Below are 18214 nucleotides of genomic sequence, written 5' to 3'. Positions count from 1 at the left end.
TCAAAATAACGTCGTTCTTGATTTTAGTCACTTGCAAACTTGACATATACATAACCTAACCACAGACCTAAGTTAGTTATTTACAATTTTTCGATAACATTTTAAACATTTTGTTTATAATTTGGACAATGAGAATGACATAGATGTCAATTCATATCAGCGTCATTTAAATCCGCACATTCAATTCCAATTTTCGTGGTTATCTCGATACTATAATTATACGAGTATAATAATTTATATCTCAATCTGTATAATTGAGTATATTCGCAATTATCGTTGTTACAATTTTTAGTAAACATAACAGGTATGTATTTTTAGGTAATTTTCGGTTCACCCCTATAATTTTTACTATTAAAATTTTTATATGTACAAAAAGCTTAAAATGCTCAATAACCTCAGTTGTGTTATTTGTTGACTCTCGTAGTCCCAGCCCTCCATTTTAATAGTAAAATTCATGAATAAACACTCCCAATATTTATAATTAATCTTATTTTGTCAGTAAAAGAAGTCTGCATCAAGTTTATTTGAGATATTAATACAGCCTAAAATCCCATTGCAGGATCACTACGTTCTTAACTTAGTTAATCAAACTCATTTTTTTACATACATTTAAAATTCGGAGAACACATTGGTAATAGGTTCTGAGTCAAAAAGTGGCCGCAACTATTTATAATTCAATTAGTAGTAATTAATTTTTGACAAAAATCTTATTTCCTTCATTTATTTTTTAAATAAAATACGATGCTCATGACGTAAATGCGTGTTTTTTATATCAAATTAAGGCTAATTTTTTTCCTAATATGATGATATAAGTTTACCTGAGATAAAAATAGTCGAAAATTACGGTAGCCAGCCGTTAAAAACGCAAGGTACCAAAGATAAAATAAAAAACGTGTATGTATCAGTTCTCACACCGGTGTCGTCGCGCCCTAACCATATTTTACTTCATCTTTGATGATACCTCGCGTTTGTACCAGCTGGTAACCCTAATTTTCGACCATTTTTTTTACTGGCAAACCATTCTCAATGTATTCCCCTAATTTAAAAAAAAATATACTAATAGTTACAGGTATGAATTATTGTGTTGTATGTTTCTCACAATGAATCTGTCAAAATATTCCCAGGCTTAGTGAAAGGACTATAGCTCGTTATTATCAATTAAATAATATCAATTTTAGATTCATTACTTGTTCATTGAAAATTTCTAGTAAGTTAAAAAAATTTAAATAAATTTTATGCAATACTCGCCGTTATCTGTATTTTGACAATTCGCATATTTTGTAATTACCGCCATTTAATTTTTCCGATAATTTTTAGACGTGGCAACTGTGTAACCACTGTACTATTCTGGGATAGGAGCACTGGGAAAGCACATGACCGACGCGCGGCGATGACAATCACCAACGCCTAGCATCTTCCTCACTTGCAGTTCGGTGCGCGGTCTGTTAACAGCCGATTACAAGTACTCTACCATATTCTTTTGAAAAGGTTTAAAAGAATAAAACAAAATGTCTCTCGCTGATCCCGTTGCCTTTATGAAGGATTTCCTCGCTGGAGGTATTTCCGCCGCTATTTCAAAAACATGTGTAGCTCCAATCGAACGTGTAAAATTGCTTTTGCAAGTACAACACATCTCCAAGCAAATCGCTGAGGATCAGCGTTACAAGGGTAAGATTTTATTCATTATTTAAGTGATTACATAGCATGGAAGCGATTTCCGGTTCACATTGTATTGTACTTTCTGTGGTACCATTTCATGAATCAACCGTTACATAACTTACGTTGATGCTTTAATACCTCTTAAATTAGTTCAATTCGAATTTTATATGTTCAATAAGTTAAAAATGCATGTAATATCGTATCACCTAACTTTTAGCTGGTAATTTTTTAATTAAAATTACAGCAAAAGTATTCTATAAAGTGTTATCAGCTCAAGGTTAAAGATGAATTTAAATTGCGTTTAAATCCGATCTGTACTAGTTTTAATTGAATCGTGTTTGGTTTTACCACTAATAATGATAGTTATTTAGTTATTGCAATGTAAATCACAAAAACGCCATGTCTGCGTTGGATCGATATCGGAATGCCTAAATTGTGCCAAGAACAAGGTTTCTAGGGCACGTGTAAACGGAGTGTTACATAAAATGTGTATTTTAAATTTAATATAATTATATTAGAAGTTTGTATTTTTGGATACTGAACTATTCCAAAGTATATTTTAATTTCAGTTATTACGTAAGATATCAGATGTGTAAAGTTACAGTACTCATCTGCTAACCTTGAGTCTCTGATAACAGTTTTAAAAAATGTAAGAGCTATTTTATTCATTTAATACCTTTGTAACCATTAATTCAATTGTTCAGGAACTTTATCTTTCTATATCTTTCTAGATAACATTCTACAATGGTCGACAGCTTAAAAGAGGCGATTTCATATTTTTCTTTTCCTTATATAAGCTTTTCTTAGAATAATGGAAGGGTTTTAAACCTTTATCTCGTCCGAAATTTAATTTCCATGTTGGCAGTGACCTGTGACTAATGGCGATATCCTTGAAATTGAGACATGTTTTTGAGCACACCATTGTCATTACAGCCGGTTTCTCAAATTCGAAATAAATTAAAGGCTCTAAGAATATTTATAAACTCATCAATTATTATATTAATCACTTTTTTATGAAAATCAATGGAGTAATCACGTGGCATTTTCTTAACCCACCGTCTGTTTAAGTACCACATGGCTGCGGCAAAATGGCGGTTGCTAAGCGACCATGAATCATCCATAGTTTACATTTCTCTTATGTACAAGAATTTAGTTGTCATTTTCAGTCTTTCGATTTCAATTCCTACATTTTGTGATATTTATTTACTTATCTAAATTGTATAACACCTTGAATACATATCTTTCATTCCATTTTATTCTTTTGTTAAAAGCTGTACATATGGTATATTGTTTTCAGCCTTATATCAACTTATAACCTACAATTTTTGCATATTTGCATTTAAGACATTTGTGGCTCAATTTTATACATAGGTACTCATGATATTCCTGCAGAGTATAAATGTTAGCTGAGGTTTTAAGCAAAACTGATATCACCAGAGATAATTTTTAAGTATAAATAGTGAATAACCCTACCCACACCAAAGTGGCATCACCGCAGAAAGGCCTCTCATATGACCCATTTCACAGGGCATCCAAGATCAGAAAACAAGTAGTCTCCCTAACATTATCTGCTGTGAGTAAGGAGGGATGTTGGTAGCTTATGGGGTCATATAGGTACCATCTCTATGAGGTATGACTTTTCTGATCTTGGGGCATGAGAACACCTTACTTCGAGAATCTAATATCCTATGCAGGTGGAATTTACTTTGTATGTGTATAGTGAAAGAATTTGAATTTTATATAAACATATGTATTAACTCTCATCCATATGAAGTGGTAGGAGGTGGATATTAGACTAGTTTACCTTATTTATAAAAGTAAATTCAGCTTACCAAAAAATTTGCAAAGGAAGGAATTTTCCCCTGATTTAAAATGTAGTTAATTGCAACTTAATTATTGGAATACCAGCCATGAACCAGTCAAAACAAAAAAAACCTTATAGCTTCACAGAAAACTGCCAAATAACAATTGACCTAATTTAGCTCCTCTATATTAATTGTTTGGAATAAATATTACAACTGCCTATTTCATATATAATAGTGATACAATAACACAGATATATGCGCATCCCATGTCCAAACGATGGATACATAAACTGTTGGATTTCAATAGAGGTTCGGCCATGATTTTATGTGTTATGCTTGTGAGGGTACTGAAAGATGAATTTAAGGAGAGTAAATTATGTGTGAAAACTGTGGAGTTTCCTATGGAAACCTGTATGAAAATTGAATTTTCTCTTGTAAAGAAAATCACTTTTGCTGTAATAATTTTCTCACTTATGCTATTTTATGAATTGATAGAGGAGTATTGATTCTATTTTTAAAAACTTTGACATAAGGGCTACTGGTGCCTTAAGGGTGTTAATAATTATGACCTAAACATGTAATGTCAATAGGTCAGTGTCCATGATAAGGAACCTGCAAGAAAAGGCATAACAGCAGATCATAAAAACTAAAAATTTTACCTTGGAAAAGTTAGGAAAATAAGGGAAATGAACTCAGTACACCTCTTAAATTTCCTTTTCGTTTTGCTTATCTCATATATTTTCAACACACAAAAAGACAAGGAATAAAATCATGGTACTTTATATTGAAATCTGATGGTGTAACAGTACCATAAGGAAACTTTCAGTTGTTAGATATTTGCAAAAATGAATTTTGGTTAAAAAATTATTACTAAAATTTCCTGTTTTTGTTTTGACATATTTATATGAAGTTGCTGATCAAAAATATTAAAATATTTTACTTTTGATTCTGGTATTAATGTTCCCATCATTTTCTATAGTGGTACTTTCAATTGATTTAAAATAATGCCATGTTCATTTTATTCATTAGAAGCATATGTTTCACTCCAAGGTCTTTTGTTTGGCACCAAGCATTTCTAGTTATCTATTAGATTACAAACTAACAAAAGTGAATTTAATGTTGAAATGTTGAATGTAGTAGGGAAATCACCTTTGATCCTATTAGGAAATAATAATGTGATAAGCTTTTTCATATTTCAACAAGTATTTATCTACAAGGTCTTTTAAAACTTGCCCACTTAGCATTAGATAAATTTACTTTTTGGAAAATTGTATAGTAAATTATATTAAATTGATTAATGACCTGTCTTTGGGTTTCACCTTTAGCCTTTATTTTGGTATTATATTGTAACATTGTTGAGTAAGTTCTAGTTACAGAAGAAAATGTACTACTTTATAACATGACAGTCACAATACTGACCTGTATTATCCTAACATGACAGTTTGTTTGGATAATTTAATGCTTGAGTATATGCCAAGTTAAAATAATTCATATCCAAGGCACTTACTAAGATTTCAGTATGGTTACTTCCTCCTAATATTCCAGTTGACTGTAAAATCTCAGTGTTACTTTGCAGATATAATCTGATTGGTTGCTTCTGACTGCATCTCAATACTTTATCAGTTGTATGAAATATGTCAGAAACTGACAAAATTTTCCAAAATATGTGAAGATCATATAATATGGTCTCTCATAATACTGTTCATGCATTCATAAATACAATATCACACTCATTATGTAACATCTAAAAGTTGTATCCTTTGTGGTACTGTTAAAATGTGTACATTTGTGTCCATTTTTAAAAGTTACTTTTCTTATTAAAACAAACTCTAAACCACATTTTACATCACGTCTGTGAATATCCAGTGCAATTTGGAAATTTGCACCAATTCCATGTAGTCCATATCATCCAGTGGCCAATTTGATCCAGCTGTACATCTTTAGGAGGGACATGCTGATTTGGCCCTATCGTTTTTAAAAACAAATCATTTCTTCTGCTGAACTGGAAGATGGGCATCTTCATTTAAACCACCATTGGTGGTTTGCCCAACTATGCACAGGTATTTTGCTACTTCTGTTCGAAATTAGAGAAATGTGGTAGTTTCCATTTTTTTATTCCGCTTCTTTTTGCCAAATCTTCTATAAAGTATCCAAGCATTAGCCAGTGCCATATCAACAAGATGGTAAAAGATATGAATGTACCATAAAAGAAAGGTTCTTCAACACCTAGTTAACATTGCGCCTTATACTGTAGTGGAGTGCCTGGCCTATCCTTCTCTCTGTTCAGCATATTTAATTTGTAGGGTAACACCTCTTGAAAAAAGTCAGTAGCGAATGTGTTAAAGCATGTCATTGTGAAAGCACATAATAATAGGAGGTGTAATTCGCTATGTTGTACTTCTGCAACAGTATGCATTAAAGGGTCAAAGAAGTCTGCAACAGTAAGTTTATTTCTGTAATTAATAAGGTGTGGTAGGTATTTTTGTGTTCTAGGTCTCCGACAATGATTCTGTCAAAATATTCTTAAGTTGAGCAAACTGACTCTAATAAGGAAATTAGTTACATAACAAGAGTGCTATCATTTTGACATTTTCAGAACTTAAAATTCCCAGTACTTCTTCTTCACTTCAAGAAGTTTCATTTCATGAATTTAACCTCTATGCCTAGAGATAATGTAAAAAATAATTCTTGAATTATGTTACCCCTCTGTAAAGGATGAGTGGATGAACTTATATTGTATTATAATAATCTTGCAGTGAATCATATTATAACTTTATTTGTACTATTCTTGTAGTGAATCATATACCTTTATTTTTAATTGATATCTCAGGCATAATATAAACATTTAATTACCCAATTAATGCATTGATGATATAGTAATCACTATTGGAATAATGAATCACAATGACATATTTTAATAATTTATTAAATTTTTTTTCTGTAGGATTGATTGGACTAACCTTATTTCAAAATTTTACTTTGCCACAAATCTGTTATTTTGGAGTGTGATTCTAATGTCTTAATGTTTCCATCATCTTTTTAGTTTGCCAAAAATTTGTTAGCCATGATTATATAAATCACTAAAAATATGTTCATCGAAAGTTGGCAAATGTTTTGTTTTGCTGGGTGTTTGAAAACAAATGCTATTAAATAATATTCCTATTTATTTTTAGGTAGATTAAAACAATCATTTTTCAAATTAGCAGATTAGCACAAAGTAATTCAGATAAATAACTAAATATTTTTATATAGAAAGTAAAACACAAAGTTTAACACAGGAAAAAAGTTACTACAAAATGAAGAAAAAAGCCACCCCAAAGAACATTACAGAATTATCGTTTAAAAGCTTTTAAGTAGCATCAGCTTTCTATTGTTTTTTTAATGATTACATCTTATTCAAAAATTACAATTATTTAATTTTTTAGTCTACAAACTTTTCTGTCTTACCATTGACCATTGCTAATAGGCCTTAGTTATAGAATTAGCTGAAATATTTGGTTAGCCTAGCTGTCTACAATAATTAACAACCTTTTTTACAAGAATAATTCCCAATCTGAATGTCAATGTGCTTTTGTTAATTATGTACATATTTCTAACATAATACCAGACATATAATAATAAGAAACAACAAATTAATATTATTTATTTCAATTTCTTATCTATTTGTCTATTTATTATTAAGTCGGTGCTACTTCTTCAGGTCTAGTCTCCTATCTCTTGTCATTTCTTCATTACTGAGTATAATGATTTCTTCTATCCTAACCCATTTTCTCCGTTCGCCCCAGCTGCTCTAAGAGCTGATTGTTTGAACGTTAATCAAAACTTGATTGTAATCAAATATTTAATTACAATGAAATATGTCACACCCGCTGTCAAAATTATTAAAAATTGCTTATTATTATTATTGATTTGTAAATAAAAACATGAAATTAACATCAGAAAGAGTTTAATTATGGTTTATTTTAAATTAAAATGAAAAATAATAAAATTGAATAAAATAAATCAGTCAACATAAACTCAAAATGTGATGTACAGTAAAACCTCCGTTAACCGAAATAATTGGGGGGGAGGCTGTTTCGGATAACAAGAATTTCGGTTAAAAGTAACATTGTTTTTTATAATATTCTTGATGAAAGTATTGGTATTAAAAAATACTGAGTTGATTTCATAGTTTTCTAATAAGTAGATCCAGTTTAAAATAATAAAATTAAGGAAAATGAACAAGTTTAACATGCTTTTTTAAAGAAATCTATTTTCTTTTGCGTTTTCGTTAGTCAACGATGTTTCTCTCTCTCTCCATCGTTCATTTGCAGAACGTCATGAGTTTGCCTCATTCGATTGTTCGACGAAACGTAAAGTAATCTGAAAAGGACAAAACTTTATGCAATGACAACAAAAATTAAGAACCTAGTCGTGTCCCTAACTAATTAGGCCTACTGTATAAAATTCTTACCTCTAAGGCGTTAAAAATCTCGTCGGCGGTCTCGTGCTGCCTGTTGCCTCTTGGGTCGTTATCTTCGTCGTCTGATATGCTCAGGTTGTATGGATAAAGAACCATATCAATGATGTCCTGGTCGATGAATTCACTTTCTGAGTCATCGGCTGCTAACCACTCACGTATCTCTTCTTGGTTAATTTCGTCATATCCCGGCAAATTTTTTATGAAAGGTTTAATTTTTTGTCGTTTCCTTACAATTTTCTTCTTCAGAATCGTCAATCAAAATCCCAGTTCGGGGACATCCCATCCAAATCCCATCAAAAAGTTTGTTCCAGCATTTTTCCAAAGTTGAAGATTTGATCTTGGTCCACGACTCAGCTCACCAATAAACATGTTTCATTGTTAAAGATTTGAGAATTTCGGGAACACTTTTGGATTAATTCGTCTCCTGTAATAACAGATGTCTTAAGAATGCTCCTCTATAATGTCTCTATGACTCCCTGGTCTAACGACTGAATTAAGCTTGTGACATTCGGTGGCAAAAATCTGACAATTGTCACCATTTTGTAGATTTTGAGGGTGAGTTGGCGCATTGTCAACAAGCAACAATGCTTTGGTGGGAAGGTTTTTTGATTTTAAAAAAGATTTTACACTTGAGAGGAATTCATTTTCGAACCATTCTAAAAATAAAGTGGTCGACATCCATGAACTTTTTTGGCTTCTATAACTGAAAGTGCTTTTTCGGAAATATCTTTTGAGCTCTTAGTTTTTGTGATTTTCCAACACACCTAAACATCAATCGGTGAGTGAAATTAACGGAATTGTTTACGTTTTGCGACAAACATTTACTTTTTATTAACGAAATTATTGAAACTGTCAGCCGTTTCGGTTAAACGATGTTTTGGTTAAAAAGGTTTCGGTTAAGGGAGGTTTTACTGTATTTGATTTTAATTAAATATTTGATTACAATCAAGTTTTGATTAGCGTTCGAACAATTGGCCCTAAGGGTTTCACAGAATGAGTGGTTCTCTGAATTTGGCCAACGATCTGGTTGCTGACCATCCTCTTGGTCTTCTCCCTGGAATGTTTCCAGAAACAATATTATTTTTGTTTCCGGAAACTTTCTATACCATGTAGAATTATTAGAATACAAGTGCTAAAATAGCAATAAATGCTAAAAAGATCAATGCTTTTTTGTTACAAGATTGAAGTGGGACTGTTAGAACAAATAAAGATACTGGTTTCACAAACCAAGTGGTATGTATCAGGAATGTACTAGGAACATATGCACACACCAGTAAACTTGAAAGAATATTGTTTTTTAATGCTCTATAGACTGGAAAGAAAGATCGCGGATACACTTAAAAGAAGGATACTGCTTGTATTCAAGGGATGTGGTTGAAAGGACAAAAAGGGAAAGAACTAGATAAAGGATGCAAATTGTGGTATGTAGGGAAAAGTAACACTCAGAATGGAATTGTTACAATGGTGATAGAGAAATGAAACATAGTGTAGAGGGAATTATAAGAACAAGTGATAATGTCTGTTTTACACTTTTTGGCTGATTTCATAATGAAAACCACAGAAGATGAAACTTGCAGCCAACTTACCAGCAGAGGAGAGAAATAATATTTTCTATAATAAAATTAATCAAAAGTGAACAATAGATAAAACTTCCAGCTGTGATTTATGGAACTGAATTTTGGACAGGTAAAAACAAAGCGGAATAGTAAATGCATGTAGCAGAAGTGAGAATACTTAGTTGAAGATGGTCCCACATATAAAGTCAAAAGAGAATGAGATATGAAAGACAATTTTTTTGCAATACTAGTGGCTATGTATGAGTACTAGATCTATTACTATGATCTAGGGATCAAAATAACTGAACAATGAGTGGACACACTGAAGTTCACCAGCTCCAAACAAAAATCCAACATGCAATGTATTTTGTAAAGGTGTAATTGTAGAAATTTTCTATAGGTGTTTCTCTAGTATCAGCGTAATGCACCCATTCATAAGCATATTACCATAGCCAAAATTGCTCAAGTAGGCTACAAATGCGATGAGGTGAAACTACCTTTCTTTCCCGAATCAGTAGAAAAGCCAGCATGTAGATGGCATATCAGTATTATTATTAACAGATACTACATTGAAAAATAAAGCCAAATATTTATTAAGTCAGGGGTAGAGCACAGGGATTAGCCTTTCTACATAAAATGTTCTCAGGTAACAATAACAGAACATACTGACATCCAAAAAGTTGGAAGAGGCTCAGCGGTTAAAAATATGACACAGATGATTCATGATTGTTTTAGGTGTTTTTTGTTTTAGTATGTGTTCTCACAAACTGACTGTGATTCTGATTATATTGCAAATTAACATACAAAATATGTGGCATAAAATTTCCAAAAACATTTTTGTCCTATTTTTTTTTTACAATATATTTCAACTTTTCCAATGTTTTTCACTAATGCTTTATTTATTTTAATCACTTGTTCTTTCAAGAACTTTTACCAGTTCAAATACATTGAGATATGCCTTTCAAATACATGTGTTAAGTCAGTTTTTAAAGTCTGTTTGAGTCTGCTATATTGAATTTGTAGTCTGATGACATTCTTCATTTAAGTTCCAAATTAGACACGAAGTATGGATCCATTACGCCTTAAAGTAATCATTGAATTTAACAGTGACTCCATCTGAATGGTGAATTCTTCTGAAGCTAATGTGTCACAGCTCCTTAAGTGGTTTCTTATTTTCTCATTTTCCACATATAAGTTTGTTAGGTCCAAACCTTGCTCTTTACACCAGATAGCTGGGCTATAATGAATATTATACCATTTAATAATTGTAGCCAGAAAAACTTTATAGCACTAATAGCAACAACTTAAAAATCATAACATTTTTTTATTGATATGTTTTTAGTAAACTGAAAAGTCTTTTGCATATCATCTTCATTTGTCTGATTGTGGGGCATACACACTAGGAATGACATTGCTCTTCTGTATAACCAAATGCCAACAGAAATTCTTTATAATTGAATGAACTGTAGCTTTTGAAAGTCACATTGAATATAAAACAAGATCTTCCAGTCAATAACTTACCATCATCTATTGCTAATATCAGAATTGCTAATATCATCCATACTATTGTCAATGTTATCACTTCTTGTCTTACTCTTTTTTCGCACCAAGCGGAAAAATACCAATCATACTTTACCTAAGTTTTGAGGAACGAATTTCAAAATAGGGCACACATTTTTTAGGCTATATGAATTTTATAAAATTATGGTACATAAACTTATATTATTCAATAATTATATTGTCGTTGGACGTTTCTATAAATTAACACTAATGTTACCATATCTTACTAAGTCAATAGTACATGATTCTAGTTGTTGACATTTCCTTGTCCTAAGATGTAACAAGGTCATCTACATGCTCCTCTATTACGTCGCAAAATAAAATTTTATTTAATCAATAGTTATTGATATATATTTAAAATAAATTTATAGTCTACTGATAAAAGGAGTACATGCAGATAACCATTATTAGTAAATTGATTTTATCAGTGGCTCCACATTTGTAGACATTCAGTTTAAGTATCTGATAAAAACATGCCTTTCAATACTTAAGTGTACTCAGGTGATATCAAGCTCTTTTATCACATGAAATATTTCATAATATAAACTTCAATTAATTACTGTTTTCAATATTATCAATCATGATATATAATTGGAATCAGCCGAAACTTGTAAGGATATATTTCAAAAATATTCCATAATTCATTTATTTATTTTATTGCAATGGTTAATATACTCTTCCATTAAACTTTTTTTAATTTTCAATAAATTTAATTAATATAATTAAATACAATTTGTAGATCGATGGTAACAAAATGTTATTAATTCTTCAGAAAATATTCCAGAATGATTTTGTATTTCCCTCCTCACTACTAATTGTCAGTTTCTGATGTTTTTTGCTATAAACTTTTATTAAATTCATTTGGTATACATAATTGTTATGTTTTTTAACCTTAAACTGACTTTAATATCGATTTGTTTTGTGTCCTATATAACTACATTCTAGATGTTCAAGGCTGACTGGATGACCTGCCAAGATTTATTTTTACACCATTCAATGTTATTAATGACATAAGTATTTCAAATTGCTAGTATTACTAAAAATAAAATAGTATATTTTAAACTAAATGGGAAGTAATGCTTAAAAAACTAAGTTTGGACAAAAATTAAGCTTAAAATAAATATTTTTGTAAAATTCAGACATGATATCAAGAAATCTACTTAAAAACTATGAATTGCAGTTCATTTGTTTATAACCTAAAAATGCCTTGATTTGTTCCCATAATTCTATACACATCAAAACAAATCCACATGTTTCGAGGTGAATTAAGTTGGTCCAATTGAGAGTTTTGTTCGTTGTTTCAATTATTGTTGTGATATATTTGAGTTCAGTTTCATCATTGTTAATTTGATCCTCAGCACATATTGTTTATGAACTAATCAGTATAGTCCATCACAAATTATCGCCAGTCTCTAGAGGTTCCCACTAAACATTAAATTTGTTACAATATAATAATCAATGAATCTTTCCTTCCCATGGTGCTATCTGTTCTGGATGTTTATCGATCATCATGGCTATCTTGACCATTGACTTGAGTGTTGTACCATTTTTATAAATTTTGCATCCAGGAACTATTCGTATTTCTGAACCCCTTTTGTCATTTACCTTTCCTTTGAGAATGCCTAAGCATGCACACATGAACAGATCAGTCTTAGTGAAGATCTAACTGCAACAATAATTACATTATTTCATAAAAAAAGTTAATGCTGTGCGTAAGCTTATCTTTGAAGATCAATATTTGACATAATTGAGAAATAGTGGTATTATTGAGGTCAAACATTAAATCACTGAAACTTTTCATTAAAAATTCATCATTAAAAGAATGATTATGGTCTAGAAGGTGAAGTGTGTATGTAGAACCTGTTTTTCTATTATTGAAAGCCATTGTATGTTCTGCTATGTTTGTTAAATTTTTTGTCAGTTTGACTGATGTAAGGTTTGGGAAGTCGCCAAACATCGGTCAAACTGGTAGAACTTTTAACAAATGTATAGCAGAACATAAAAAGGGCTTTAAATAATGGAAAAACAGATTCTATGTATGCACTTCACTGTTCCTTCACATTTCCTTCTCCCTTGAGCACATTTTCCGGTGTGTTGATAATACCTAGATCAGGTTTTACACGAGGTATTAGGCGAAAATTTCTTGCAACTGCACAGTTTTGGAAACATGATAATCTCTACCATCCAAACCTACACAATAGAGCGAATGAGACACTAATTTAAAGCATTGACGAATTTATCCACTGCAATCGCAGATTTGTGGCCAGGTGTGTTATCATGTTATAACAAATTAGCAAAATACTCACCATTTATTGTTTTCTTCTTTTGTCTACCAAGAAAATTCGGAACCCAAAACCATATTGCCGTAATCATTTCTACTGTCAAAAACGATTTTGCCTTTAGTGGTTGAGATCCTAGAAGTGTCCATTGTTTTAACAGGTATTTTGTTTTGGGAGTAGAACGGTGGCCCAAGTTTCATCACCGTTATAAAACGACACCAAGTCCTTCGAATTGTCTAAATAGTTTAAAAGATTCCTAGATCCACTTTTAAGGGATTCAGTATTTATTCTGGCATGAGCAACTGGCTATTTACACTGCCTGGTTATACTAGCATCTTGAGACACCCATGTCTGCGCTATCTTTGACACTTTTAATTGATGGTCATCCAATACTTTATTGTGGTTTTTTTCAATCATATTAGGGATGTTCATATCTGAGAAATAAGAAATATGAGTTGAAAGACTAATAGGTATTGGGAAGCCAAATAGCAGACAAACGTGGTAAACTGCGTAGAAAAATAACGTGACTTAATAGTATTGACATTGTATTTGTCGAGTGAGTAATCGCTAACCATCAACTCAATCAGGCAGTGCAAGAAGGAAGAATTGGTCTAAAATTCGGGGATAATCATTCGTGCTCGTCAGACCATGCTTAAATTGAGCTAAAAATAAAGGACTAGATTTCAATAGTGTTAAACTCTGCTTTGATTTTGGGTTGTTTTTAAGCCCTTCAAATGAAAGTACATACTTTATCTCTGATTTCAAAACAACTCATTATTTATAAAATTAAACAAGACTGTGACATACTGCAAAAACACACTAATTGACATATTGCGCTTTTTATCATAATTAACGATTTACAAGATGAATGGTAAAAATATTCCGAATTCACAATATCATCTCTGTGTTACGCCGCGTATTTATGTAACGATATTTTTAATGTTAACAATAAACTAAAAACTAAAACTTCTTCTGTTTTACAATTTTGAATACTAGGTTTCCCTTATTTAGTCATACTTTGTGAACTGGGAAAAACTTTTTCGCATTTCTGGAATTGCTTTTTAAAAAAATTGTAATGCATTTGTAATTTAAACGAAACATTTTTTTGTATAGGTATGGTAGACTGCTTCGTACGTATCCCAAAGGAACAGGGTGTTCTTGCATACTGGCGTGGTAACACCGCTAACGTCATCCGTTATTTCCCAACCCAAGCCCTCAACTTCGCCTTCAAAGACAAATACAAGCAGATCTTCTTGAGCGGAGTAGACAAAAAGACACAATTCTGGCGTTACTTCTTAGGTAACTTGGCCTCTGGTGGTGCCGCCGGAGCTACCTCCCTCTGCTTTGTATACCCACTTGATTTCGCCAGAACCAGGTAAGTTTTGTCTTTGATTTAATGTATAAACTGAATTGATTTAAATAACACTTACTATTAGTTCTCCATAGATTTTCGTCTTGATGTTGATCTAATGAATGTAAATATTATAAACTTGAGGAACAGCTTACTTTATATAATCGAATCCAGCCACTAAAATATATGTTACTACAAGATAATTCTCTTTGTTACCTCTGTTTCTTTAATCCATATAGCTGTAGGGTACGTTTTCTCGCGTATGCCTGTGATTGCTGAAACTGTTTGGAAACAAATTTTATATAACAATTTGCAAAAATTGCATATTGTTCTACTTAAATATTCAACAAGTGCGTTCAAATTCCACATAGTCTGTCAAGAGGTTTCTAACAAGTACAGAACTCATCAATCGTGAACTCTGCAGTAAATGGACAATTTGAGTCCGTTTTAGCTCGAAACATACTGAAGCAACTTACAACACTGTTTCAAACAATGGAAAATTCGCTGGAGTGTTTTAGGGATAAGAGAGAAGTGTAAACACCTCCGCCCACACCTTTTAAAACTTCATACCCTATTAGGCGTAGGAATACTGTTTTTAGTTCTCTTCAACATTCCTTTTATTCTCGGTTTAATGAGTTACATTGAATTGTGGAAATATCACTATTCATCTGTACGGTTTTCACTAGAAATGCGCTAATTTACCTAAGAATTCATCTGCATACGAGTATATGTTTGCTTATTATTAATTTGTACACTTTAATTCTCCTGTCTCTTTCTAATCGATATTGATCAGAGCATATTAAATTATTGAGTTATTTAAAATACCCAATAGTTACGATGTATAGTGAATTTAACATTAAGATTTAATATTCTATTTTATAGGTTGGCCGCCGACGTCGGTAAAGGTGCCGGTGAACGTGAATTCTCTGGTTTGGGTAACTGCTTAGTCAAAATCTTCAAAGCTGACGGTTTGGGAGGATTATATCGTGGATTTGGTGTATCAGTACAAGGTATCATTATCTACCGTGCCGCTTTCTTCGGTTTCTACGATACTGCCAAGGGTATTTTGCCCGATCCTAAGAACACTCCTCTTGTTGTTTCATGGGCTATTGCACAGGTAAGCATTAACAATTTAATAAACTATTAAAATACTTCTTATATACAAGTAAAGCAATCAATAAAATTAAAGTTTTGATTGGAATAATAATATGATAAATTACTTTACGTTGGACATATGGTTAACCAAATAGGAATTGTACAAGAATATCATACTCCTAATATAAATTACAACTGATAATGAAAAGAAATGTTTTTTTATTATTTGCACAATATTTCTATTACATTAAAAGTTTGATTGCTCATACATAACCCAAACATTTCAACAGCACATCATTTAACTAGAAACTCATAAATATCTTCTTTTTATAAAGTTCACTTCTTTATTAAGTCAATAATGTCTCTTTTATAATCCCCTACAGTCTTTTTTTGCATCTCCTGCATGGTCAGTAATATTTTGGGTTTTATTACTTGTAAGAGGTCATTTATCAGCCCAAGAGAAAAAACTTTGAGTATATCAACTTTACTTTTTAGTTCAATTCTTTGGTGCTCTCAGTTAATATGAAATAAAAATTTAAATGAAACATAATAACATGCATCGCGCCATTCAGTGAATGACTGAATATACGCAAATCTAAAAGTTTTGACATATTTCATTATATTTGACATTTATTTCACCAAATTATAATTATTGGCTTTGGGCCTGCGTAGCGCAGGCGGTAGGATACTTGCCTCGCATGCCGGTGGTCCGGAGTTCGAATCCTACCGCCGGCAAGAATAACTAGACATTTTTAAAATGTCTATAGGCCCCAGGTCGACTCAGCCTGAATAAAATGAGTACCTTGGGTAAAACCAGGGGTAATAATAGGCGGTTGAAGCGTAGCACTGGCCATGTTAACTTCCTTGTATACCGTAGGCCCTAGATATAGCAAACTACCCTGCTATACTCCCAAAGCCGCTAGCGGTATAAAACGGGGGACTATTATTATTATAATTATTGGCTTAGTACAGAAAGGCTTCCTTCTGTACTAAGATTTAATAGATATTCTTTTTAATGACCTATTTATCAGTTTCAATCGATACATTTCATAATATTTATTAAGCAGAGTCCTTCAAACTAAGTACCTAACTTGACCTATTATTGTAACAGAAAAGACATTTAAAATGAAAATTTAGTAAAAATCGTCATTATTATGTTATTTGTATTAAAAATTATTATATTAATGTTTTCTTCTCATTTCAGACTGTAACCACTGTTGCTGGTATCATCTCATATCCCTTCGACACCGTCCGTAGGCGTATGATGATGCAGTCTGGACGTAAGAAGACCGAAATTATCTACAGAAGCACTGCTCACTGCTGGGCCACAATCGCCAAGACCGAAGGTACCGGTGCCTTCTTCAAGGGCGCTTTCTCCAACGTCCTCCGTGGTACTGGTGGAGCTATTGTATTGGTCATGTACGACGAAATCAAAAACTTGATCGTGTAATTTGTTTTTCATTGCTACAAGGATCGCGCATCATTATCAACACTCCAATCGATTTTTCCTAGGAAATATTTAGCCAAATTCGATGATATATTCTTCTAGCCGTGCTTGTTTCAAACCATTCCGGGTGGAGGCGGACCATTTTAGAGACCTTTAGAGCTCACTGAGATGGTTTTGCTGTCACCCCACCCCTTGCTGAGCACGACTTGGAGGAGAATGTATATAGTTGTACATTTATTTATTTTTTTGATTGCCGTAAGTAAGTTCAACATCCTCGCCCGGGCGAAGTATAGACTATATTTTTGTCATTCAGAGACTGCGAATATTGCTGTTTCTTTGTCGAGTTCATGTAGAGTTTAATCATTTTGAGTTGTGCGGATCGCAAATAATGTACCGTTGTTATTTTTGGTTAAATATAACTAAAATATTCTTTAAACATTGTATCATCATTTCATTGATGGTTAATAAAAAACAAAAAAACCGATCTGTTTGTTTTTATTTTATACAAAACCTAGAAACGATCTATAGTTCAAATATTGTACATTGGCGGACATAATCTGGCTGTCTGGCACCGACATTATACAACCTGAGTCTCGAATATGTTATAATACAGTTGAATAAAGGAAGAGCTAATCTAACAAATAAATCGATACAGATTACCGCCTGTGCCGTTGACATCTGCATTATATCTCACAGAACCGAAGAGGCGGAAGAAATATATTAACAATTAAAAACAGTGGCAAAAGAGACTGGGTTAGAAATAAATATTAAAAACAAAAAATGTAACACAGACAAGAGCTTTTTTTTCGAACCTGGGTACTGGTGTGTGAACTGAAGAGGAGGTAGAAATATATTCACTATTAAAAAGAGGGGCAAAAGAGACCTGACTAGAAAGAAATATTTAAAAGACAAAAACATAAAGGCAAGAGCTTTTTTGTTTTCGCTCACCCCTGGTGTGGGATTCAGTCCACTAGCCCAATCCAGACACCCGTGAAAGCCG

At 32.2% G+C, this 18214-nt stretch overlaps 1 protein-coding gene across 1 annotated transcript; it reads left to right on the top strand.

The window, feature by feature from the left end:
* The first annotated feature begins 1403 nt into the window (after nt 1–1403).
* LOC140432517 (ADP,ATP carrier protein) lies at nt 1404–17698 on the top strand. Its single transcript, XM_072520459.1, has 4 exons — nt 1404–1668; nt 14435–14696; nt 15555–15789; nt 16972–17698. The coding sequence occupies exons 1-4, from the start codon at nt 1509–1511 to the stop codon at nt 17215–17217; spliced, it is 903 nt and encodes a 300-aa protein (XP_072376560.1). The 5' UTR covers nt 1404–1508; the 3' UTR covers nt 17218–17698.
* The last annotated feature ends 516 nt before the right edge of the window (nt 17699–18214 follow it).

Source organism: Diabrotica undecimpunctata, chromosome 1, assembly GCF_040954645.1.
Source record: "Diabrotica undecimpunctata isolate CICGRU chromosome 1, icDiaUnde3, whole genome shotgun sequence".
In the NCBI taxonomy this organism is placed as follows: domain Eukaryota; kingdom Metazoa; phylum Arthropoda; class Insecta; order Coleoptera; family Chrysomelidae; genus Diabrotica; species Diabrotica undecimpunctata.
This window is presented reverse-complemented; position numbering and strand designations above follow the sequence as displayed.